Source organism: Erithacus rubecula (assembly GCF_903797595.1).
Source record: "Erithacus rubecula genome assembly, chromosome: 16".
Taxonomy (NCBI): Eukaryota; Metazoa; Chordata; class Aves; order Passeriformes; family Muscicapidae; genus Erithacus; species Erithacus rubecula.
Window position 1 is genome coordinate 17,386,263 of NC_136668.1, and position 25,264 is coordinate 17,411,526.

Sequence of the window (25,264 nt, forward strand, 5' to 3'; positions counted from 1 at the left end):
CACCAGAGGAAAATAACTTTATTAAATCTCTGTTTAAAAGAGCAGGGGCATCACACATGTGAACTCAGGTTGGTTTGGGTGGGCTGGTTTTTTTACAGAACAAATTCTCCCCCCTGTTTAATAGAGATGTTCAAAGTCCCTCCAGGAGCCCTGTCAGGGGCAGCTCAGTGGACCAGGTAAACAATGGTGTCCCCAATGTCCCTGGTCAGGCCATTCTCAGTGACACAGACGTGCCTCTGGGCCAGGTCAATGTGGAAGGTGGCTTGCTCCAGGATGGGAGATTTTCCTGATTCCTCTTTGCCAAGGACGGGAACCCGGCGGGGCCCGAGCACGGGATCATCAAACCTCATCAGCTTCACTTTGGAGAGATCTGCACAGACAGAGCAGCTGGTCAGTCTGCAGTGAGCAGAGACAGCCACAGCACTGCTGAGCCCTGGCACTAATCACCTGCCCCAGGGAAACTCTGATGGCAACACCTGCCCTGTTACAGCTCACAGCAACACAACCATGTCCCCAGTGCTCACACAGAGTTACCAACAGAAACGGGGATACAGCACACAGAAACGGGGATACAGCACACAGAAACGGGGATACAGCACACAGAAACGGGGATACAGCACACAGAAACGGGGATACAGCACACAGAAACGGGGATACAGCACACAGAAACGGGGCTAAAGCACACAGAAACGGGGCTAAAGCACACAGAAACGGGGCTAAAGCACACAGAAACGGGGCTAAAGCACACAGAAACGGGGCTAAAGCACACAGAAACGGGGCTAAAGCACACAGAAACGGGGCTAAAGCACACAGAAACGGGGCTAAAGCACACAGAAACGGGGATAAAGCACACAGAAACGGGGATAACCCACACAGAAACGGGGATAAAGCACACAGAAACGGGGATACAGCACACAGAAACGGGGATACAGCACACAGAAACGGGGATACAGCACACAGAAACGGGGATAAAGCACACAGAAACGGGGATAAAACACACAGAAACACCAGCTCCTAGTGCCACATTCCAAGCACTGAATTTGCTTAATCTGGCTGTGGGCAGGTCAGAGTAACCCTGCAGTTACTCCTCATTTTCTGAGGAATGGGCTGCAGAGACTGGGAGGACGGTGAGAGGTGTTTCAGTGCAGTCCCTGTCAGCAGGCACCCCAATAAGCTGCTGGGCAGGCCCAGGAGCCCCCAGCTCAGCCTTGCAGCAAGTGCAGCCCCAGAGCACCCTGACACCATCTGGGGCTGGCAGGGAGCCCTGCTGCATCTCACTGCCTGCAGCAGCAGCACTGCCAGCCCTGCCCAGGTGCCAGCCCTGCCCCTGTGCCCCTAGCAGGTGGCACAGCTGCTACCTTTGATGCCTCTGTCCACCTTCATCAGGCGCCTGACGATGCTGTCCCTGCTGTCCCCCTGCCTGATGTCCATCCTCGTGGAGAAGTGGCCACTGCAGGGCTGAGGGTTCACCAGGAACACAGGCACCCCAGGCTGTGAGAAACAACACACCTCAAAGGACAGCCTGTGATGTGATCCCTCAGCAGAAACATGAAACTAAAGCAAATCAACATCTGCTGGCAACAAACCTTCCAGAGGGAAAAAATCCCTTTAGAACCTGGGTACCAGCACTGCCCCAGCTCTAAAGTGCAGCCCAAGGTTTGAGATACATTTAGGGAAATCAATGACATTTCTAGAGTTACAAAAGTTAAGTCTCAAGTTAGTTTTTAAATTAAGTTCAGACTTCCAATATCTGAATTTCTGATTTTACCTCAGTTCTGAATACAGAAAATGGTTTTCCAGGACAGCAGTCTTCTTTGATTTTATCTTCTGCTTCAGATGCAAACTTCACCTCAATGTGATCCAGCTGCCAGAAGGAGGGAACAAGCAGGAGTTTAATGGCTTTAGAGGGAAGAGCAGAGGGTGCAGCCCCATCAAACAGCTGCTCATGTAGGAAAGGGGGAAGCAAACCTGCACTGACAAAGCAACAGAAGCACATCTGAACCCCAAAACCTTGTTTGGAAGGGGCCTCAAGGGTCACCTGCTCCTTGTGTGAAGTGCCCAAGACCCCACTGCCAGGCTCAGAGGACAGGGACCCCAGAGACCCCAGCCCTGCTGGCAGTTCCAGCAGTGTATCCCTGTTCTGCTGTTTGGTTTGGGGTTTTTTAACACCACATGCCTGAGCTGTCCCCTCATTGCCTATTAAACTGCATTCTGCTCATGCTATGAAGCAGCAGAGCTGCTGCCAGCCTGGACGGACAGTGGGGACAGCCCTGCCAGAGCCTGCTCCTTGCATGGGAACATGCCAGGCTCAGGGCATGACCCACTGGTCATGCAGCTCCTTCTCATTTCTTCTGCTGGAAACGTGAGATGCAGCCTGGCTCAGGGAAAAATGTCTCCTCCAACATGCCAGTGGATGTCACTGTCACAGCTACAGGCAGAGGTGCAGTGAAAAGCAGCTGTGTGTGCAGTGACACCCACCCAAAAATCAATGCAGAGGCTCAGAGCCCTGGGGAAGGCTGCCCCAGCCACCCCAATAAATGCCAAGCAGTGGGTGCCAAGCCTGTACCAACCTCCAGGGAGTTTGTCAGATAAACAATGTTCTCCATGAGCACTGCACGCTCATCAAACTCCAGCTCAAGATCAAGAACACGAGAACCATTTTTCTCCAAGTTTTCCTATGGGGGAGGGGGGAAAAAAGTATTAAAACCCTCTAAAGGCTGCAAGTAAAATGATGCTTCAAAATGGCAAACTATCCCCATTAGTCATGAAAAGAATAGGCTTGTAAATCTGAGAGCTCTCTGCTGGCACAACATTAACATTGGAGCAATAATTTTCTTGTAACAGGGCTTCTTGTACAGGGAGCTGATGACACTGATGGGAGGAGTAAGAGCAATTAGAACACATTTTTAATATAGAATTGAAAAGGTGTTTGACATTCACAGTTATTTAAATCCCTACTTAATGTGCAGGTTGAGAATTCACAAAATCAGTCAGCATTTCAGTGGTATTTCACAGCAGGAAACTCAGGTTTATGACCCAGTTTAAAATAAAGGAGGAGCCCACAACACCTGGACGTGCTCAGAGTTCTCTGCAGGGAAATAACCAGCACTTTGTACCTTAACATAAAAGTAACTTCATTAGTGCAGAGAGCCAGCAGCAACAGTCACAAGAGGCACAGTATTAAAGGCAGTGGAAAAACCACACGATTTTTTTTTTTTTTAAGCTAAAACAGAACTTCCTCTTTGGAGTTTAATCTCTCCCTGCCTGGCTCTCACATGCTGAGCCAGCTGTCTCCTTTGAAGCTCTGCTTTGTCAGCCTCAGCATGGTTGTGGTTTCCTGGTTTCCTCATCAGTGCAATGTGAAAGATTCCCTTTTAACGTGGAACTGCTTCCCTTTGTAAATCACAGAGTGCTCCTGCCTTTTAGCCCTCCTCTGATGAGTAGGAAGCAGAAGCAGAAATGTTCCTTGTGCCCTGGAATTGATGAATAATTGGTTTGAGAGAAAGCCACTGCTCAGGGAGCCCAAGCTCAGATGTTCCCATGTCTCTGTGGGAAGCAGGCTGCTGCTCTTTGGAAGGGAAAAGAAGGATTTGAGGAAAGCCTCAGCTCCTTCCCCACGTGCCCCAGGATCACTCCCTGCTGCCAGACTAAAGACACCAAAACACAGCAATGTTTCAGCCCTAACTCCTGGGGCTGAGCTTGGCTGACCTTTCCCAGCTGCATCAGTGGATCTGACACACCCCTGCTGCTCCTGCAAACTCAGACAGGAAGCTCCAGAACTGCTCTGTGCTCTCTGCTCCTCTGAAGGTTTCCACCTGGCCTAATTCACATAGAGGCATTTTTATTCTGTAGTTCTTCTAGAGATGTAGAAGATGTTTATAAACAAGCCTTGAAGGTGCCAAATAAGCCAAGGGCAAGGGGGGACACTGCACCCACAAAAGCCTCTCCTGTACCAGAACTGCCCCTCTGACACTTACCTTAACCATGGCAACAAAAGGCATCACCTTCTTCATGTACTTCTTCAGCTCTGGCAAGGTGTTCAGCTCACTGGCAATCACTTTATTATCTGGCAGCTGACCTCCACTGGCCTAAACAGGGATTGGGGAGAACAGCTACCATGAAAAAACTTGCCCTTCAGTATCATACACATTTCCTGCCTTCCCATAAATACCAGCAAGGTTTATCAGCAACATTGATTCCACAGAGAGTTTTCTCATCCTTCTGAACCCAAACAGCATCTAACATTAATACAGATGAAAAGCCTATGCAATGCCCAAAGGTGAGTACCCCCAAGAACAAATTCCACTTGAGGCATATTTATCTCATATTTATCTCATTGCCACAAGCTGCAATAGTCAGGACTCCTGAATCTATCAGCTACAACCCTGCTGTGCTCAAGCACAGGATGGTTTATCAGGATCCCAAAAGCAATTTCCCCATGTCAGAAACATAGATCCTTCTGCTTTCTTCATGTGTTTCTTCTTATGACTGCCTTACTCCATTTCAGCAGTTTCTTGTCACACTGCTGGGTGGTATACACTTACTCAAGGACTAGAACAAAGCTTCTAGGCCCCTTGCAGAGTAAGGCAGCAGTAGTCTGTCAGCCAACCATCTTTCCTAAGGAAGAATATTTAAAAGCTAACCACTTAAAAGTGGAAGAAACAACAGAGCATAGGCACAGTTTTACTCAGATAGTCAAAACCAATGAAATGCAACTGTCAAATCAATGACAGTCCTTGGGACATTTTCATTAAGCATCAAAATTTCCAGGACAGTTGTAAAAGCATAAAGAAAATTAATCTATTGAAATAATTTGGTGACAGGGTAGAGGTGATAAACTTTCTCCAGCTGGAAAAGGAGCCCCAGAGAGCAGAGCAGGATGAGGATCAGGATGAGGATGAGGAGCAGGATCAGGATCAGGATCAGGAGCAGGGTAAGGATCAGAGGCAGGGTGAGGAGCAGGGGCAGAGGCAGGATGAGGATGAGGAGCAGGATCAGGGTGAGGATCAAGATGAGGATCAGGATGAGGATGAGGACCAGGATCAGGATCAGAATCAGGATGAGGATGAGGAGCAGGGTGAGGAGCAGGGTGAGGAGCAGGGTGAGGATGAGGAGCAGGGGGGGAGCAGGATGAGGATGAGGATGAGGACCAGGATCAGGATCAGAATCAGGATCAGGATGAGGACCAGGATCAGGATGAGGGTGAGGAGCAGGGTGAGGAGCAGGGTGAGGATGAGGAGCAGGGTGAGGATGAGGAGCAGGGTGAGGATGAGGATGAGGAGCAGGGTGAGGAGCAGGGTGAGGAGCAGGGTGAGGGTGAGGATGAGGGGGGGAGCAGCACCTGGAAGTGCCTGCGCAGCACGGACAGCGTGCTGTGCTGCCAGGGCGGGTAGCTCCTCGCCACGTAGATGGTGCAGTGAGAAGGCTTCTGGGGAGGCTCCTTGCTGCTCTTCTGAGGAAAGAACACAGGTGAGGAAGGAGCCCCCAGGCAGCGCAGACCACGGGTCCCCAGGCAGAGCCCTCACCTTGCCCTTGGCAGGAGCCTGGTAGCCCTTGAGGCGCAGGCGCAGGTCGTGAGCCGCCTCCGTCAGGTACTGGGAGGAGCGGATCAGCACCTCGTCCACGGGCCCTGCTGCTGGCCAGCACGCCCCCATGATGGAGCCAGCCTGGGGACAGCAGCACAGCAATGCACTCAGCAGGCACCAGCACTGCAGCTCCACTGCAAACAGCTCAGCCAGCCTGGACCACCCACAGCACCCAAACAGGGGCACACGGACAGCAAGCACTTCTTGGCAAGAGTGGTCAGGGCTACACACAGTCACAGCTAGCACGTGGCCATCCACAAACACAGGGCTTAAACACATCAAAAACAAGCTTTACACAGAAGAGTAAGAATGTTGTGCTGTTTCACTTAATTTCAGATCACCCCTTCACAAGCAGACAGTGCTAGTAACTGATATTAAAGTTGCACATACCACTACAGCAACAGCCAGCTCCTGCAGTCACTGTCCCAGGGACAAGGAGCCACTGTGACCCCTCAGATTCTGACACATTATTTCTACTTGTACATGAATAGTATCTGACATGGCTGTTACTGAAATAAATAAAAGCTCAGACCTGGATCAGTGCCAGAACTGACACTCAGTACCTTCCCCAGCAGGGACCAGATGTGCTCACACAGGTGGGGGCAGATGGGGGCCAGCAGCAGGGTCTGCACCTCGATGAACTGGAACACCAGGTCCCTGTGCATGCCCTCGATGGCCAGCTCCCGGTACTTGTCCTTTGCTGCCTGCAACAGGAGCACAGCCATCAGCCTGTGCTGACAGGGAAAAACACCCAGAGTCTCACACAAACACCTGTGAGCTCCAACAGCCCTGCCTGCAACAGGGGCACAGCCATCAGCCTGTGCTGACAGGGAAAAACACCCAAACACAGACACCTGTGAGCTCCAACAGCCCTGCCTGCAACAGGGGCACAGCCATCAGCCTGGGCTGACAGGAACACACACCCTGAGTCTCACACAGACACCTGTGGGCTCCAGCATGCCTTCAATGTGAGCAGCTTGCCATAATCCATTACTGAGTCCTGTATATATACTGAGAACTGTATTTTCCTGAAGCACCCATGTGTGAATCTGCCAGTTGGCCATTGGATTTTTGCATTTATGTGGTACTTTAAAAAACTGTTTATTGGCACAAACATAAAAGACAAAACCAGCCACAGCTGTGCATCAGGTGCTGTCATCCCAAATAACTCACATACAGATACTAATAAGGACTAAGAAAAAGGCAATGAATATGATCTATCATTACACACAATTCAGCCTATTTAGCCCTGCTCCTGAGTATCTCAAAGCAGCCACATGAAGGAGTGTGTGCAATTCATTAAATGGAGCAGCATGGCTCTGCAGACACTCTGGAGACATGCTTTATGGAGGTTATCAAAAAGCACTGTGCTTCCAAACAATTTTGTTGATGCATTATCTGGATTTCTCATGAAGAGCCCTCTATCACAAAAAATATAAAGAAAGGCAACACTCTTTTTAATAGTGTCTTTTTAAAAGCAGCTTCTTGCTCATATTAGATATCAGCACTATTTTCAGAATTGCATTTGCTTTCCTCTGGACCTTTGTAAACTGACACAAGCAGATCTCTACTATTCCACATTTATTCCCTTGAAGTCCTCTAGTTTCTTGGCACAGTTCTGATTCCAATTCAGCTGTATAATTAAGGATCAGAGACAGAAAGATCAAAAGAAATCCACAAAGTAACAAATACTCTCTTACACCTCCTACCTGAAACTCAAAGAATCCAGTTTTCAGAGCTTCCTTAAACATCATCTTCTCATAATTTTGGTCTGTCTTCATTATGCCTGCATTCATCTCACTGGGGAGGGAAGTGACAACATCAATATAGCACAGTCTGCCCACTGTAAAACTGCCACCAATGTAGCCAAAGCCCATAACCTACTATGGAATGAGCTCTGTTTCATTAAATTCATTAATTTTAAAAAAGAAATAACTACAGGATTCCCCCTTGCAAGGGGCCCAAAGTGTGTTATTAACCTTTGCAGCATACCTGGCAAAGACTCTGTCATTGAAGGTGCTGGCTGGGCCACTCCTCAGGCTGTCTCTGTTTGCAATCATCTCCTTCACCCACTCCACCCAGGTGTAGAGACGAAGAATGCCAGCATCTGCCATGGCTTCCACAAAGTTGGCATCTTCCACAGTGTCCCCAGCATCAGCCAGGGCCAAACGCATGCCTGGGGGAGAGGGGCATGGCTGGCAGGACCCCTGGGGACCAGGGGGACATCCAGGGGGACATCCAGGGGGACCAACTGCATGGCTGGGCAGGATCCCTGGGGACATCCCTGGGGACCAACTGCATGGCTGGGCAGGATCCCTGGGGACATTCCTGGGGACCAGCTGCCATGCTGGCTGCCATGAGCTGGCTGACACCCACAGAGTGCCAAGCCTCCTGCACCCATCATCTCACTGCAGCTGGAGCTAACCAATGCACAGCCAGGTCACAAACTGCCTGGCCAGCCAGAGAGGCCTCAAAGGAGGCACCTCCCCTGGGAGAGGAACACTGCCCTCCTGGGGAAGGGACCAGACAGACAGCAGCACCAGGAGAGCAGCACAGCCACTGCCCAAAACACAGGAGCATGGGAGGAGCATGGCACAGACATGCACACAGCCCATGCACAGCAGCAGTGTCCTGGGTTCTGATCCCTTTCTGTGTGCCTGGGTTCTGATCCCTTTCTGTGTGCCTGGGTTCTGATCCCTTTCTGTGTGCCTGGGTTCTGATCCCTCTGTGTGTCCTGGGTTCTGATCCCTTTCTGTGTGCCTGGGTTCTGATCCCTCTGTGTGTGCCTGGGTTCTGATCCCTCTGTGTGTCCTGGGTTCTGATCCCTCTGTGTGTGCCTGGGTTCTGATCCCTCTGTGTGTCCTGGGTTCTGATCCCTCTGTGTGTGCCTGGGTTCTGATCCCTCTGTGTGTCCTGGGTTCTGATCCCTTTCTGTGTGCCTGGGTTCTGATCCCTCTGTGTGTGCCTGGGTTCTGATCCCTTTCTGTGTGCCTGGGTTCTGATCCCTCTGTGTGTGCCTGGGTTCTGATCCCTCTGTGTGTCCTGGGTTCTGATCCCTTTCTGTGTGCCTGGGTTCTGATCCCTCTGTGTGTGCCTGGGTTCTGATCCCTCTGTGTGTGCCTGGGTTCTGATCCCTCTGTGTGTCCTGGGTTCTGATCCCTCTGTGTGTGCCTGGGTTCTGATCCCTCTGTGTGTGCCTGGGTTCTGATCCCTCTGTGTGTGCCTGGGTTCTGATCCCTCTGTGTGTGCCTGGGTTCTGATCCCTCTGTGTGTGTCCTGGGTTCTGATCCCTCTGTGTGTGTCCTGGGTTCTGATCCCTCTGTGTGTCCTGGGTTCTGATCCCTCTGTGTGTGCCTGGGTTCTGATCCCTTTGTGTGTCCTGGGTTCTGATCTCTCTGAACACACAAAGATCCAGCAGGCTGCTCTGCCCCTGCAGGGCTCAGCCCCAGGAGCAGCTCCTGGCTGAACCAGGTGTGCCAACACATATCCCAACCTTCCAAGTGGAGCTCAGCTTTTCCACAAGAACAGGTGGTGAGTGGCAGATTTATTGCCATTCAATACTGCACTAAATTCCCTTGAGAGCAGAACAGTCATTTGAGTTGTTCTGGCATCCCTGACAATCAGATGCAGGTCAGAACACACTCACCATCTGCAGAAAACTTGTCAACAGCTTGAGTGAGGGTGAGGAAGTTCCCTGTTGATTTAGACATCTGAAAGAAAGATAAGAGTGTTTGTTTTCTCACACATCCCCTGTGTTGGTGGATAAGCAAGACAGACCCAACAAGGATTTGGGAAAAACAATTTTCTCATGAATCACAAAGAGCAAAAAAGCTCCTTGGTAAATCTGAATGGGGTCTTACAACAAAAGCAGACTGAACTCTGCATGCACTCAGCCACAAAATATAATCCCAGGAATTCCCTAAACTAAACTTAAATACTACTTTAAAACTGGCAGTTTCAGATCACCTTGTATGGATTTTTCAAGGACTCCACCAGGGTTTGTTTTGGGGTTTTTTGATTCATATCAGACAGTCTCCAAGGCCTAATTCCTGGGTTCAGGCACTTTTTATTCAATGCAGTGTCAGAACTTGCACATATTAGCAAGCTATTGGCACAAACCTTTTCCTCTCACTGCACCTACTCCAACGCTATAAAAACCTAAACTTTAGTTAAATAAATATTCTATATTACCCTCAAACTTCACAGAAATGCACTGAACTCTTCACTAAATGGGTGAGACTACACAAGAGCTGATTTAAGAGAAAGTGATTCATAGAATCACAGACAAGGCAGGTCTTTACCTCCAAAGAATGAAAAGCTGGAGGGCACTAATGAAGAAATGTCACTGTCCTCTCTGCTTACATCCCAAGTTTCCAGCCTGGCTAGCAAATGCCTATTCTGACAACACAAAAGCCATGTCACACAAAGCTCACCACACCTTTTCAGAATTGAGGAGCAGATGTCCATTGGCTCTCACAGCTACTGGCCACTTCTCTCTGTTTGAAGACAAGACACAAATCTTTCAGCCAAGTAAATACATTTTCTCTTTTTTAAAAAAAAGGAACAAACATTTTATGTGCCAGTTTGAGACAAGCACCTTAAGTGGAATCTTCAAAAAAAATATCTAAGGGTTGTCTTAACTCTATCAAGGAGTGGCTGTGAAGATGGAAAGAACTCCAGCACAAAGGCCAAGGATTATCATTGCTGAAATGCAAGGTAGGGAGCAGTGCACCTGCAATCACAGTGCCTTTACCTCACCTTCCTCTACTCAGGGGTTTTTAATTTAAAGGCCAGTGACTGGTACTGCCCAAGAGCACACAACAGTGCTGGGTCCACATCTCTACCCATGAAGGAAGGAGATACTAAATTACCCACAAACATCTTTACATCAGAAACCCACTTTTCCTATATACAGTTTTATCCAACCTCCAAAGCAAAGTTCAAGGGAATGCAAACTGTATCTTCACCAGAAAAGCATCATGCAATGGGCAAAGACTCTCAGCCAGTCCTGCACAGCCCATGGGAGCACATATGGCTCTTTTAACCATCCCTGAGAAGGAATTGAGGAGACTTAATAATAAAGTCACATAAATTTCAGTGCAGGAATACAGCTCAACACAGGGAAATCCATAGGAAAAGATAATGCAGAAAAATCAGGGGAAATAATGGCAAAAAACCCTTCCATTTCAACAACTTCTGTAACAGACAATTGTATCAAAGCTGCAATAGGAAATAATACATTCTCACAGCTCTAAATGCTGTACAGTCCAAAGGCCATCAGCACATGTAACAGAACTGCAAACTCTCCAGCTTTACCTGCATCACATCCCAGCTCACCTCTGCTCTGACCACATGGCCACGTGATTGTACAGGTAGTATGACAGGTGGTTGGGAACAAGGTCTTTGCCAGAAACTCTCAGATCCACAGGATACCAAAATTCAAACTCCTCCTTCAGCTTGTCCAACTTTTCTTTTGGAATCTCAGTCTTGGGGAATGGAGCTGTCTTGAAGAAGATGTAATCCCAAACCTCTTTGGTCATTTGTTGGGCCCTGCACAGAATCAGTCCCACATTGCACAGTCAGTAAAAGCTCCTCACCTTCTCTAAGGCAGCTTAAACCTGCTGCTCCACCTGACAGCTCAGCCCATGGGATCAGTGAACAGGACAGTGCCCAGGGCCTTTGCCTGAGTGAATCCATGTCAGAAACAAACTCACAACTGCTCAAGCCATGCCCTGCTTAAACTGCCCTTTGAGATTTCCCAAGAAAACAAAGATCCCATTAAGAAAAAGTGACCAAGTAAAGCATAACATTGAATATCCTGGAAACCTGATAATTTCTTTTCCAAATGTCACCAGCCAAGCCTCAGCACCCCTGTGGCCTCAGGAGAGCACAGAGCCCCCACTGTGTGTCTCATGGAGCCATTCCCTCTGGCTTCCCAGAGGTCAAGGAGCAGGAGGGCAGGAAAAAGCTGCTGTACAGTTCAAGGCTGCATCCTACATGGAAAATGTTTGTGGTCTTCTCTCACTTCAAATGGAATGAACATTTTAAATTATCATTTACTGCAAGACACATCTTACCAATTGGGAGGATCCCCAATTTTGAAGGAAAATACTGATGAGATGTAACTGATACCCACAGCTCTGTGGCCACTGGGTGCATTAACACATTCCCTTCTTGTTTCTGCAGAGACTTTTATTGCTGGCTCTCAGAACTTCAGCAGAGTGCACCAGATACTGCATGCATTCCACATGAAGTACTTGCAAGCCAAAGTTTGCTATGTGTTAGCAGCTGCTAAGGGGCTCTGACCTGAGCTATGCAGAGAGGAAAAGCATTCTGGACCCCAGGTACTTCCAGTACACATTAAAAAATACCTCAGATGATGGTCAGTACTACCAGTCCAGAATAAATCCTACAGGCACAGCTTTGCTGGTTTGGCTCTGGCAAATCTTGCTCTGTGCTTTCAATTCCTGTGCTATGACTGGGCTTGTGTTTGGCCAAGCCCACTGTAACTGAAGGTGACTGAAAGGATGGGCCATAAACAATATCAGTAAAAGCATTTTCCAAGGCTGTTAGATGTTATCTGCTTGCACAGGAGAGCACTCTAATTGCCCATGCTTAATTACATCAGATCTGTAATTCAGGGCCCAGGATGCTCACTTCAAAGCTTGTTTCTAGACACAACCAGCTCGTGCACAGCTTCTCTGTAATTACAGAGGTTTGAGCCCAAATGACAGCCTTGCCCAGTCTCAGAGGTATTTTTGTCTGTAAAAATCAGAATCTTTACTTTGGAAATGGTTTTCAGATTAGTTACAGCATCAAGTAAGAAGAGTTTCCATTCCAATATGCAAACCACTCCAGAAATTAGTCCATAAACCACACAGAATTAGAGCAGATGATTCAAAGCACAATCTGAAGTGTTTTTTCAACTGCAGACAAGAGAACTTGGTGGTTTCCTCTCCTTACCTGATGCCCAGAGGAGACTCCCCTTGGCCCCTGAGGTTGCCTCCCTGCAGCAGGTGAGCCACAGTGTAATAGGCCATGTAGATGGTGGAGTCAGAGAGGGACTCAATGAGCCACTGCTCATCCCAGGGCAGGCGGGTCCCTGGGTGGAAGGCAGAGTCAGCAGCACATCCCACACAGACACAGGGGCAGCTCATCATCCCCAGTGCAACACCAACATCTATAGACACTGCTGCTCATGCTGGTGCTTTTAAAAACATTTGGTTTGAAAATTAGATCATGCATTTGAAAATTTTACTGGAGAGCAAACAGTTGCTGATTTTCAGTCTGTTTCCTGACACAGCTCAGCTCAAGAACATCTGCTGTAGGCTACAATGCACTGCTAGCTGCTGTCCATGCCAGGCTACACAAGATGAAGGCCAATCAGAATTAGAGGAGAAAGCCCAAGAACTGGTGTAAGTTCCCTCTTCTGAGGACCCTTCCAAATCAATGGCCCAGACCAAAAGCTACCCAGATGCTGCCCAGACCTCCTGTAGTAGTGCAAATGTCACCAGCCCCATGCACAAAGCACACCCTCTCTGGGATGCTGGGCCAAGACAGCAGCTGGACAGTGCTGTTCCCACACCTCCCTACACCCCTGGGGGTGCTGCACAGCACTTCAGCCTTCCAACTGAAGCAAGGAGCACCACCCTCACAAAGCACCAGCTGGGAAGGGAATGTTGCAGCCTACCTAAGCCATACGTCCTGGAGCACGCATGCTCTTGTAGCCAACCTAAGGTAGCTTCAAAATTTCTCCTAGTCTCTTCACAGAACCTGTAAGAAAGAAGCTCTCACTGCTTGCAGCCCCCTCAGACCCCAGCAAGAGCAGCAAAGTCTCTCTCCTTCACAGGCACAGTCACAACTCACGTCTCCAGACGCTGCAAGCACTCTGATGCCTGCTCCTTCCAGCCTTCTTCACCATAATCCAAATACCTACAGTCAGAGAGGTCTATTGTAATACAGCAACCAACAAGTAGTGTGCAATTGGAGCAACTTTCCCACTCCAGCCTTGTTTCACTTACCACTGGTCACACAGGGCCACGACACACTCATCAGCAGATCTGGACATAACTTGTTTCTCAGGCTCCATATAAATCATGGCCTCACCCTAGGAGTTGGAAGGGCAATCACAGCTGACATGAGCAAAGTACTGAAAATCCTGACAGCTTACCAAAAAGCATCCCCTCCATTCTAAACTGCTTTACAGCACTTACTGCATAGCTCTCCCCACTGCCCAGCTCTCTGCCTCAGTATTTTCCCTCAGGTAAAATGAGGCAAGGCTTGACTCTGAACCTCTCTAAGGTGCCAGCTCACAGCACTTTGCACAGAATGCATGAGGAAAAGGAGGATACAAGCACAAAATATTCCCACTGATTATGCCCCCTGATTGAAACAGCTCCTAGGGAACTCTGGGGGACAGAGGGAGAGGGAAAGGCAAAGGAAAATGGGATGCTGAGCTCCAAAGCTACCTGCACACACCATGAGTGCTGATGCAGTACAATCTGGACACAACAATGCCACAACAGCAAGGGAATAATGACTAAATGCTTGAACATGCTCCCAAAACCTCATCAGGGAGTCTCATTAGAGGGATCCCACAATCACTGTTTGTTTACTGCTCCCCAATTTCTGAAAAAGAGCCCAGCAATGGGGCATTTGCTATCACACATCCCCACTGGCTTCAGAGAGAGCTGGCAGCTCAGGTCCTGCACTTCAGCATCCTCCCAGCAACACTGAAGAACAAACTGCACCACCAGAACATATCCTGGGGAGGGAGACAGAAAAGGCAGGGAAGAAGAGAACTGTAACTGAGCTGCTCAGCCCACCCAGCCCAAGAACATCAGGTGTCCCTCTCTGCAGTGACCCAAAGCACCCTGAGGGCTGCAGGGGTTTCTGTGGCAGCTCAGCCCTGTGAAAAGGATAAAACACAATTCAGGAGCAGCTGTGTGCTCACTGCCACACACCTTATCCAACATCAGCTTCTGGATGCGTTTCTTGACATCCTGAACTTTCTGTCCCTTGAATTCACTCACCAACATCACCTATAAAAGATTGGTCACAGGAGATAATTTTTTTTCAAAATTCAGCAAGAGATAGGTGCCATGGGTATTCAAATCTATACAAGGAAGTAGCAGGTGCTGCCATCTTTGACATGCAAAAAATAAGAATACAGGTGTTGGGTTTTTCATTATGTGTAGTCATCTTTACCCAAAAACAGTTTGTACATGTCTGCATCCATTTAGACAGATTGTAAAGAATCAGAAATAAAAACTATTGCTTGCTTACAGAAGAACAGCTGAGAAATACACATGGTGAACTACTGAGGCAAAGACAGGAAAACAAAAACAAACCAAAATAAACACCAAAACCAACCCAAAAGCAAAACAAAATACCTGCAAACAATAAGTCTTTGCTCATTTTGTATCAGTTTCCCTATCTACACTCACAACAAAACAGATCAGCTCCCCAGGTGATCACTTGCTCAGAAACCAGGTTATAATGCTCAGAGAACACAGCTATGTACCAGTGGAACCTTTCTCCAACTCTTTACCACTCCTCCAAGTGCAGAACCTTTCTGCAGGAAGAGTCTGAATGAAAAGTCCTTTGGGACTTTTCTGGGGAAAAAGGACACACTCCCTCTTTCTTGAGATTTTTTTAAAAATCCTTTACCTGCCTTTTTTCTCCTAGTTAAACTCATCAAGAAAGCACTTACCAAGATTCTGTATTACTTACCCCCTCATAGAACCCTTTCAGGTACACTTTCTCCTTGGCCTCTGCAAGCTTCTCTCTGTCATTCTGGCTCTGGATTTTGAGCTCATCACAGATAAATGGAGCACAAAGGTTGCCAAAGTCTGGGATTTCAATGATGGGCACCTGAGAATTAACAAAGGGCAGTCAAACCCCTCCTGCTCCTGGTGCCACCTTGTACAGACACAGCAGCCAACCCAAGTGTCCCAGGGCTCACAGATTGCTGCAATGCCAGCCCAGGGGCACTGCTGAGCTGCCCAGCTGTACCCATGGCCAGGGCTGCAGCTGGTGTGGTGAACCAAGGGCTGCCTGCACCTGCAACCTGCATTTCCATTTTCCAGTGAAAACTGCCTCAGCCTCCAGGTGTGCTAACAGTGAGGGACTTCAGCTTTGGGCATTGAACAGACACCCTCCTAATCCAGCCATGAGGGCACTAACCTTTAATCAACCAACAGGTTATCAGTGTAATGATGCACTCCATTTCCCAAAACAATAATTCCCATAAAAACTGGTACTTCCCTTTCTCTCGGAAGTATAGAAATAGAATAACAAATCTTGATTGCAACCTTTAACAGACCAAATGTTGCAACTGCAGGGGAATATGAAAACCTTCAGTTGCTCAGCTCTGTCAGAGAAGGACTTTACAGAGTGTGGAAGGGGCACAGAGCCCCAGGCTGTGCTCAGCAGTGAGCAGGACAGGCCAGGCTGGGGCACTCACCGGCTCAAAGGGCAGGACCATCTCATCTCTGATGCCATACTTCACCCTCAGAGCCTTCACAGTTGGAAGAAAAATAAAAACAGTAGAGAGAAGTCTTCTAGAGTTAAAGGTTTTTATCTATTTGCAGTGTCTTTTTTGTACAAAATGTTTTATTGCAAATCAGACAAATCACCTCCCTGGCCTCTCACCATTTCTGACACTTGAGCTCAACCCCCATCTCATTTCCAGGTGATTCTCTGCTATAATTGGCTACATTTTTTAAAAGGGGAAAAACTGATATTGCTCTGAAATAAATGGACAAAAATTCAGCAGCCAGGGAGAGCTGCTCAGACACTGATGTGCTCCTGCTGTTAGACACAACCACTTTCAGTCTCACTTGAAATTCATAAAGAATCTTAATCTCTCTTTTGGAAGTCATTTCCACAACAGGAATTCATTTCTGTTTCACTGGTGCTGTTCTCTACCTTAAAGTGCAGCACAAGTTACATGATTCTCATCCAAAACTCAGACTTGAAGCATAACAAAAAAAAAGTTTGTCCTAGCCCAGTTGATTTAAATTTCATTTATTTTTCACTGCCTTGATTTCAAGTTAGAGATGGCAAAATGCCAATTAAAGCAAGTTTTATGTTACCCACTGGATATCCACTTTTGACCCTCCTCCCTAGGGAAAGGAAACAATTCAGCTAACAGACTGACCTGCTTCTTTTTCAAGTCTCTCAGGGCTGCAAAGTCATCTGGAGAGTCTGAGGGAACACTTGTCACCACTCCAGTTCCTTGGCAAAGATAAACAGAAGAAAGGATCAGTGCCCACATGCTGAATGGCAGTGCCCATCCCACAGGCTCTGCTGCAGAATTACCTTTATCCTCCTTGATGGTGAGCATGGGCAGGGCATATATGACCTTGTAGGTGCTGAGGGGTGCTGAAAGTGCAGCACCCAGAATCTCCTGAGCAGGACAGAGGAACAGCATTACATAAATTACATAAATCAGGGCCTTTCAGCCCAGCAGAGTAAGCTCTCCTGGCCAATATTCTTCATATTTGCTGTAAATTTTCCTGACACATTACAGACAAATTAAATACATTTTTATATGCAGATAGACAAGGAGGAAAGTGCACAGTATGAAAATGTGTGGTACTATTACAGACAGGATATAGGTTATTTATTGGTAGAAAAGTCAAACACCAAACACCAAGAAACTCAAACTACTAGCAGGTGGAATGGGGAAAGGAAAAGAAGGACAGTTTGCTCCCAAGTATCTGAAGCTGCTTTGTATCAGGATGGATAAACACCACTGATGACACACAAAGCACACAAGGGCAGCAAATCCCAAAACCACTGACATTCACTACTCAGCTAAGAAAGCTTCATTGACACATGGAAATGTCAGTACCAACAAAAGCCTTTTCCACACAGCCCTTGCTAGCTATTCCTACTGACCCTCCCTTTCCATTCACCCTTCCCAGCAAGCAGAAAAGTATTACCTAACACTATCCTTCCACCACATCATGCTGAGGGACCAGGAGCATCTGTCCCCAGCTAAGAGCAGCAGCTGTGCCTTGGCCAGGGCAGTGCCTGCAGCTTGTCCTGTGTGCCACCAACCATTCCAGCACCCCAAAGCCTCTGCTTGCCCTGTGTGCCACCAACCATCCCAGCACCCCAAAGCCTCTGCTTGCCCTGTGTGCCACCAACCATTCCAGCACCCCAAAGCCTCTGCTTGCCCTGTGTGCCACCAACCATTCCAGCACCCCAAAGCCTCTGCTTGCCCTGTGTGCCACCAACCATTCCAGCACCCCAAAGCCTCTGCTTGCCCTGTGTGCCACCAACCATCCCAGCACCCCTAAGCCTCTGCTTGCCCTGTGTGCCACCAACCATCCAGCACCCCAAAGCCTCTGCTTGCCCTGTGTGCCCCCATTCCAGCACCCCAAAGCCTCTGCTTGCCCTGTGTGCCCCCATTCCAGCACCCCAAAGCCTCTGCTTGCCCTGTGTGCCACCATTCCAGCCACCCCAAAGCCTCTGCTTGCCCTGTGTGCCACCAACCATTCCAGCACCCCAAAGCCTCTGCTTGCCCTGTGTGCCACCAACCATCCAGCACCCCAAAGCCTCTGCTTGCCCTGTGTGCCACCATTCCAGCACCCCAAAGCCTCTGCTTGCCCTGTGTGCCACCATTCCAGCACCCCAAAGCCTCTGCTTGCCCTGTGTGCCACCATTCCAGCACCCCAATGTGTGCAGCAGCTGCTGCCCTGTCTGTGCAGCCCAGCAGAGCCCAGCAGAGCCCAGCAGAGCCCAGCAGAGCCCAGCAGAGCCCAGCAGGGCAGCCCTCACCTCTCCCATCAGCTCCTTGACCACGGGCAGCACGCCACAGTCCCTGGTGAAGCCCTGGTAGGACATGTTCCTGGCTGCCCTCTGGCTGCAGATGAAGATGTCCCCAGGGCCAGTCTCAAAGCCAATGTACTTCATGTCAGGCCTCAGCCAGCAGTTGGTCTGCCCAAACATGGTCTCTGGCCTCAGCGTGGCTGCCACCAGGAAGATGTTTTTGCCTCTCAAGCCACTGGGGGGAGAATGTACTGGAAGTTACCAAAACAAAACCATTCCAAACATACAGAACATGCTTTTAAACTAGCAGCAACTTTCAAGCAATGCTCCCTAAGGGACAAAAGTGGGTCGTTCATCCATTCAGTGTGGGTTTTTCATTTTCTTGCCCTTTTCTCTTTTTTATTTTTTAATTTAAAATCTTGAGTTCCATGGACACACGGCAAATAGAGCAGCTCAAAATTCTGATCAGGTCTTTGAAGTGATGGAAATAACCAGGTGGAAATGAATTTTACATTAGGCAAAATAGACTGTTTAATTCAATGGTCAGTTCTGGCCAGGAGACAGAGCCCATCTGCCACTAAAATATTCACCTACCTCAGTTTTGCAGGGTAAGGATCCAACACCTTCATTTTTATCAGTGTGTATTCTTGAGGCCCAACACCCTGCAATTCCCATAAACAATGCAACAATCAATAAATGAAACTCACTTAACAGGAAAGAAAATAAATCCTATTCTGCAGGAACCTAATCCAAACACTATTTCCTCAGAGTAAATCCTATTTCCATTCATATGAAAGGCTGTTCACTGAAATGCAGACTGCATAGAGGCTGTTCTATGTTTCTACAGCCAAAAACTTACTTGTCACAGACATGGTCTCAGCAGCATCTAAGTTAACAACAGTTTATTTAGTGTCAACAGACAATAACACAGAGTGATGCTGCCAAACAAGCACAGAAACAGCTCCAGTGGAAAATACTACCCACAGCTCCAGCCAGGTCTGCTCAAGAGAGCAGGTCACTCAATTTTCACATGCACTGACAGCTGAGACAGGGACTCTGCACATCCAAACCATGTTTTGCTCCAACATACAATGTACTTTCCATTCAGTATTTAAGACCATGAGCAATGTACAAAAGTGTAAAGTAAAAATATTACCTCTCCTGTTTGCCTGTCATGATCCATGCAAGGCTGCCCATCTTTAGGGGAATAAATTGTGTATCTAGAAAAAGGTGTATCTTCATTTAGCAGTGGGTAAAATAGTGTACAGAGCAGTAAGAAAAAAAATACAGCTCTCTGAGAAAAAAAAAGATCTCTTAATGGCATTTTCAATTTTTGTGTGCATCTGTAGCCAGTGCCAATGTTCAGTTTTCCCAAGAGCTTTCAGAATTGACCCATTTTGCTTGGAGTTGCCACCCACAGAAAAACTAAACCCAGAAAACAAATCTCACACACTTTGTGGCACAACAACTACATTTCAACACAGCAGAGACCAGCAATGGGAGATTCTGGTTCCAGCTGAGTTAAATGCACACTCTAGAGATGTGCCTCAGGGCTCTGTCTTTGGGACAGCTGAGCTCATCCACACTCCCAAAACCTGAGAGTTGAGGGGCAGCTCACCTTTTGCCAAACTTAATCTTGTTTCTCTCCTTCAGTGTAAGGAAGTGCCACCGCACGAAGGAGTCGTAGTAGGGGTTGACATCAGTGGTGATGAAGGAACGCCTCCAGTCCACCTGGAGAGGGCAGGAGACCCAGCAAGTGAGCACAAACCAGAAACCAGAGCAATCTCACAGCACCAGAACTATTATCTTAAAACAAAAATAGCTTTCTCTCCAAAAAGGCAATGCAAGTACATATCCCATAAAGGGTGTGAGCTTAACCACACAGAGCAGGGACAGCAAAGACTCCAGGTCCTTCCACTGACTGAGAAGTTCAGAGGTTTTGTAGTAGTTTAAACCAACCATACAAGCTGAATTTCAGCACTGCCTTGTTTCATCATCTTTATGTCTCCACATTTGCAAAAATCTGCTGTCAGCAGGACAAGTACTTTTAGAAAGAAGAATGTGATGTTAAACAGAATTACTGTCAGTACTGACTACAGACAAGTTATCTCACATGGGTACCCTAGGTGATAATGTCTTTATTTGGCTCATTTCCATCTGTGACCACTGTACAGGCTATAAGCTCTATATAAGAAAGCACTTGTTATCACACAAGACCATTAAAATGTTAAATGACTAATTCCATAACTATCAGAAACATTCCTGGAATGATGCTGGTATTACACAGAAAATCTCACCCAAACACAGTAACAACACAGGTATGGCTGCCAGTAAAACTGAGATAGGAGCACCCAGTCACCTTCAGTCCCATGCTCTTCAGATCCTGCACAGCAAGGGGAGGAAAATAATCCAGCCAGTGCTCAGCTTCAGAAAAACTGACCACTTCTTCATCAGACAAACCCAGAGACTTCATGATCCCCCACTGGTACTTGGAAGAGCCAGTCTTGGCAGCAGCCTTGCTCTGAAACAACAAGTGGGATTAGGAAGAAGCCCACAGTCTTGTCAAAAGAGCATTTGTTAATTTGTCTGAGCTCTGCTAACGTTATGGGCTCTGATTCCAGATACACAAGTTAATATAAATATTCTCACATCCTCCCTCTAACAGTGAGGGTAATTGATTAGAGCCCCATTCCACACCCTGTATTCACAGTTTCCATTCCACCATACCTTGTACTCCCTGCTCATTCCCTAACCCTCCTCTTCCCAACTGCTGCATGCTGATGTCCAGAACACCTGCAGAGGCTCTGCCACAACAGCCTGGCAGAGAATTACCTGTTGCCAAGGCCCTGCTCAAACCCATGGGATTGTGCACCACAGAAAGGTGGAAAGCTCTGCACCCTGTACCAAAAACCTTTGCTGCTGTCACTTTGCCCATGGGACTTGTCCCAGCTGCTGTCCCTTGAGAATCTCCTGAGCCTATCTAGACAGAACAGGCTAGATACCAACTGAAAAAACAATAACCAGACAGCAGGGATACACATGCTCTACCTCTGAGAAGCCAGGCTACAATCAGACAAGATTTCTGTCAGCCCAAAGGAGGAAAAGCCTAAAATGTGCACACTGCAGTTTGGAAAGCTTGGCTCTCAGTCCAGGAAGGCTTGGCTTAAACTTTACCTTTTTGCCTTTTGCTTTGTCTTTGATGATAATTTCTTCCTCTTTTTTACCAGAACTTTCTTCCTCTTCCTCCTCCTCATCAGGAAATTCTGGTGGGCAACCATACAATTCCATTTCTCTTTTCAGCTTATCTGCACAAGCCTGGACAGAGTTATTGGAGTGAGTTAGACAGGGCACTGGCTGCAAGCACAGCCAAGGACTGGGTTTTACTGATAACATTCTGCATCCCATGCTTTAAACTTTTTCTGGACCTTGCATTAACATCTAGGAGATCCTGCCACTTCAGAACTCCTTCCAGGCTGGAAGAGGTTTACTGCAAGGGTTTTCTTGTAAAGGAAAAGATACAGCAGGTAAAATCTAGTGGGTTTTTTTTAGTTTTCTATCTAAAGTGAAGCTATAGCTCAGACACAACACGTTGATTACAAATTCAGGTTCCAAATCACACTGTCTTGGTAAGTTTTTAAATAAACTAAGTGATGTTGGGGATGGACAGTAAGCAAGACTGCAAGCAGCCTTAGGGATAAAAACCCCATCAGAAACAGCCCCAAACAACTGCAAAACTCTCACCTTGATGGGCATCCCTGTGCAGTGCAGCCCAAAGGGAAACAGGCAGCTCTTCCCCTTCAGCCTCTGGTACCCGACTGCAAACTACAGACAGGGAAAATGGAACAGCTGGAGCAGCCCCAGCTGAGCCAGCAGCTGCTCAAACCCAGGGGAACCCTCCCCTGACTGCAGCCCCTGGCAGCTGGCACAGCTGGGGAGCAGCAGTTTGTCTCCAGGCCTGCCCTGTGCCTGCACAGAGCTCTGCCAGGCTGGCTCCACCAGCCAGCCCCAAACCTGCTCCCACACGGGGCACAGCAAGCACAGACCAAGGGACAGGCCTCCTGTGAAAGGTGAGCCACTCAGCACTATCGCCTGAAAATGTCATTTCAAAGAACATGGGGGAAACACCTGCAGCTCTACCTCATCAAATTAAAAATTACATTAATGGAATTTCCCTTCAGATAGCAATATCCCTACTGAAAATGTGGGGGGAAAAAGGGAAAGTTTAATAAGTCATTACTAAATGACATGGCATCCTGTTAGCTCAAAACTGAACACAAAATCAGCAATTTCTAGAGCAGCATTTAAAGGTATCAGCAAAGGAGAAGTTTTACCTCACACTTGGATAAGGAAAATGTGTGTCCCAGGTGCAGGCGGCCGTTCATGTAGGGGTAAGGAAAGGTAACAAAGTACTTCCCTTTGCTGGGAAGAAAGCCAGATAATTAAAACACGTAATTAGCTCTGTAAATGACCATCAGATGATGCACAAGCAGGACTGACATCACACAGAAACATTGAAATAGATATAGCATGTTCCCAAAGGTAACACATTCTAACCCTGCTTCTGCAAATTAATTATAGCAAAGACTTGAAGTCATTTTTTTAATCTCTCTCTCTGTGAGTTCAAATTTTAAGTGCACATTACAAGCAATCACTCCTTTCCCATGCATTTATTGTTACAGGATGTTTCAAAGACATATTACAGGTTGGAACCTGAGCTCCCAAAGCAGCTAAAAATATATTTACATTTAGGGCACTCCATTTCTACCTCATTTTGCACTCTACTTCACACCTTGTCTCTTCCCTTCACACACTCCCTCCACCCATTAACTTGCAGGAATAAAGGCAAAGTCTTTGTTTGCTCACAAAATCTACAATTTAAGAACCTGCCACCTGTTACACCACTTCAGTTATTTATCTTGGTTTAGTCTGACTTTCCCACACACCAAATATTAACCTCACACTGCCAAGGTCACTGTTTTTGCAGTCAGAGACCTTCCCACAGGACTCATTCCCCCAGGCAGGCTCTGCACACCTGAGAAGAGCAAGGACCCCACCAGTTCCAGAGGAACTATTTGGAAGCATGCTGTGCATTCCCAGAGGATAAACAAATCCCTCAGGGTTTACTCTGGGGCAGAAATAAAAGCAAGAGCCATATGGTCTCCCCCAAGGTGCAGAGCCCTGTGTGCACTGTGAAAGGCTCTTCCTGACCTCAGCTCTGCTCCATCCCCTCTGGGGCTGCAGCCAGGGGTGACCAAGGTGGCTCCTCCACTGTCCCCACACCCAGGACCTGCCCAGGCCTGGCCTTCCTCCAGCCCCACAGATGGACAAGAGGCTGGGCTGCAGCCAGGACACAGGAATTTGGGTGACACTGCTGTGACTGTGAGGCAGGGCAGCACACCTTTCCCCAAGGGAAATCTGAGGGCTCAGGCTCACTGAGGAACCCCCTCCACGTCCAACAGCACCAGTCACCAAAGAGAAGCTGGTTTTCAGACCACAGAGGGCAGTGACACTGCCAGGGAATGAAAAAGCTTCTCTCATCCCACTGGAACTCAGCAGCTTCATGTCATCAGAAACATCAACAAGGTGTGAGCAGGTCCCTGCAGCTGAGCCACGAATACTGCTCACTGCAAAGGGGGCACTTTTCCCCCCACCACATTTTGAATGAAAAGGCATTTCAAGCAGTAAAAACCGAGTTCAGCAATACCTCCTCTGGTCCCTCCTGTCTGCAGCATTGATCTCAAACACTCGATCATGGTCCCACTTCTGCTGGACCTCTCTTTCAATCTTCTTCAGGAAATCCACTTTCGCTGTTCCTTTACGCTCCTGTTCAACACAGCAAGGAAGAGGAGTCTGGCTGAACAGGGCAAGAAATAACGCTGAAACCGAGCCCAGAGCACTGCCACCTCCTGGGTCAGGGGCAGCTCAGAGCAGCCGTGGTGAGTGAGCCTAGTCCCGAGATCAGCCGCGGTGAGTGAGCCTAGTCCCGAGATCAGCCGCGGTGAGTGAGCCTAGTCCCGAGATCAGCCGTGGTGAGTGAGCCTAGTCCCGAGATCAGCCCGCTGAACCCGGGCCTAAGGTGAGTAAGGAGCGCGTCAGCAGCCGCTGCACGGCCGGGGCTCTGCAGCCACCACACACACACACACACTGCCCGTCTTCCAATCAGGAACAAACGCAGACAGCTCTCAGCTGCGGAGGCACAAGGGATATAAGTCCTAAGTGGAAACAAGCATAGAATTCTGGTGTTATTCCACTCTCCATAAGCCCGTGCGATGCATCCTCCTCCTGTACATAAGCACTCCCTGTGCTCGGAAACACCCGCACTGCGCTTCACGGAAAGCATTCCGAAGGCCCTTCTTTCACCATATCACACACAAGAATTGTTAAAGGATACCCGCATCACAGACACACACGTTCTGCACTCATAAAGGCTGAGGATTTAGCTTTCTCCCATCGAAACCAGACAACCCTAAGATCTTTTCACCAAGGGGCCACAGGCGCCAGGCAAAGGCCCGGCACGCGCCGCTGTGGGACCCTCTGTCCGGAGACCGAGGAGCGGCCCTGAGGAGAGGCGAGGAGCCGGCGGGAGCCCGAGCCGGAGCCAGAGCCGGAGCCCGCCCGCCGCACTCACCGCCATATTGCCGCGCCGGACGGGGCCGCGCGGGCCGTGCCAACGCGGCAGCCCGCGGGGGAGCCCGGGCCGTACCAAGGCAGCGGGCGAGGGGACACCAGGCCCTCCTTAGCGTGAAGGGAGGGGAGGGAAGGAGCGCGGGAGGGAGAGCGAACGGAGCGATGGCTGCGGCCGCTTGTCCCGGCTGGGGACGGGGAAACGAGCGCGCTGTGCCCGTCCGGGGTGCGCGCCCGCCGGCACGCTGGCCCTTTAAGAGCGCCCCCCCCAAGAT

The 25,264-nt window shown here is 48.5% G+C and overlaps 1 protein-coding gene across 2 annotated transcripts; it reads right to left on the reverse strand.

Annotated features, from left to right (window-relative positions):
* LARS1 (leucyl-tRNA synthetase 1) lies at positions 1-25,264 on the reverse strand. 2 transcript variants are annotated; one of them, XM_079319710.1, is made up of 32 exons: positions 24,994-25,264; positions 24,070-24,188; positions 22,697-22,784; positions 22,107-22,187; positions 21,540-21,680; positions 20,725-20,886; positions 19,984-20,096; positions 19,522-19,585; positions 18,960-19,027; positions 18,375-18,600; positions 16,908-16,995; positions 16,747-16,823; positions 16,051-16,104; positions 15,318-15,458; positions 14,549-14,626; positions 13,607-13,692; positions 13,452-13,517; positions 13,276-13,358; positions 12,549-12,687; positions 10,923-11,135; positions 10,024-10,081; positions 9,232-9,295; positions 7,578-7,761; positions 7,295-7,385; positions 6,149-6,289; positions 5,526-5,666; positions 5,342-5,452; positions 3,978-4,088; positions 2,571-2,675; positions 1,769-1,864; positions 1,359-1,491; positions 1-370 (listed from the first exon to the last, which is right to left on the reverse strand). In XM_079319710.1, exons 1-32 carry the CDS (start codon positions 24,997-24,999, stop codon positions 165-167), a joined length of 3,534 nt encoding a protein of 1,177 aa, XP_079175836.1. In that variant the 5' UTR covers positions 25,000-25,264; the 3' UTR covers positions 1-164. The 2 variants fall into 2 exon arrangements, with proteins under 2 accessions (XP_079175836.1, XP_079175837.1); XM_079319711.1 differs by having other exon boundaries at positions 5,342-5,449; positions 24,994-25,224.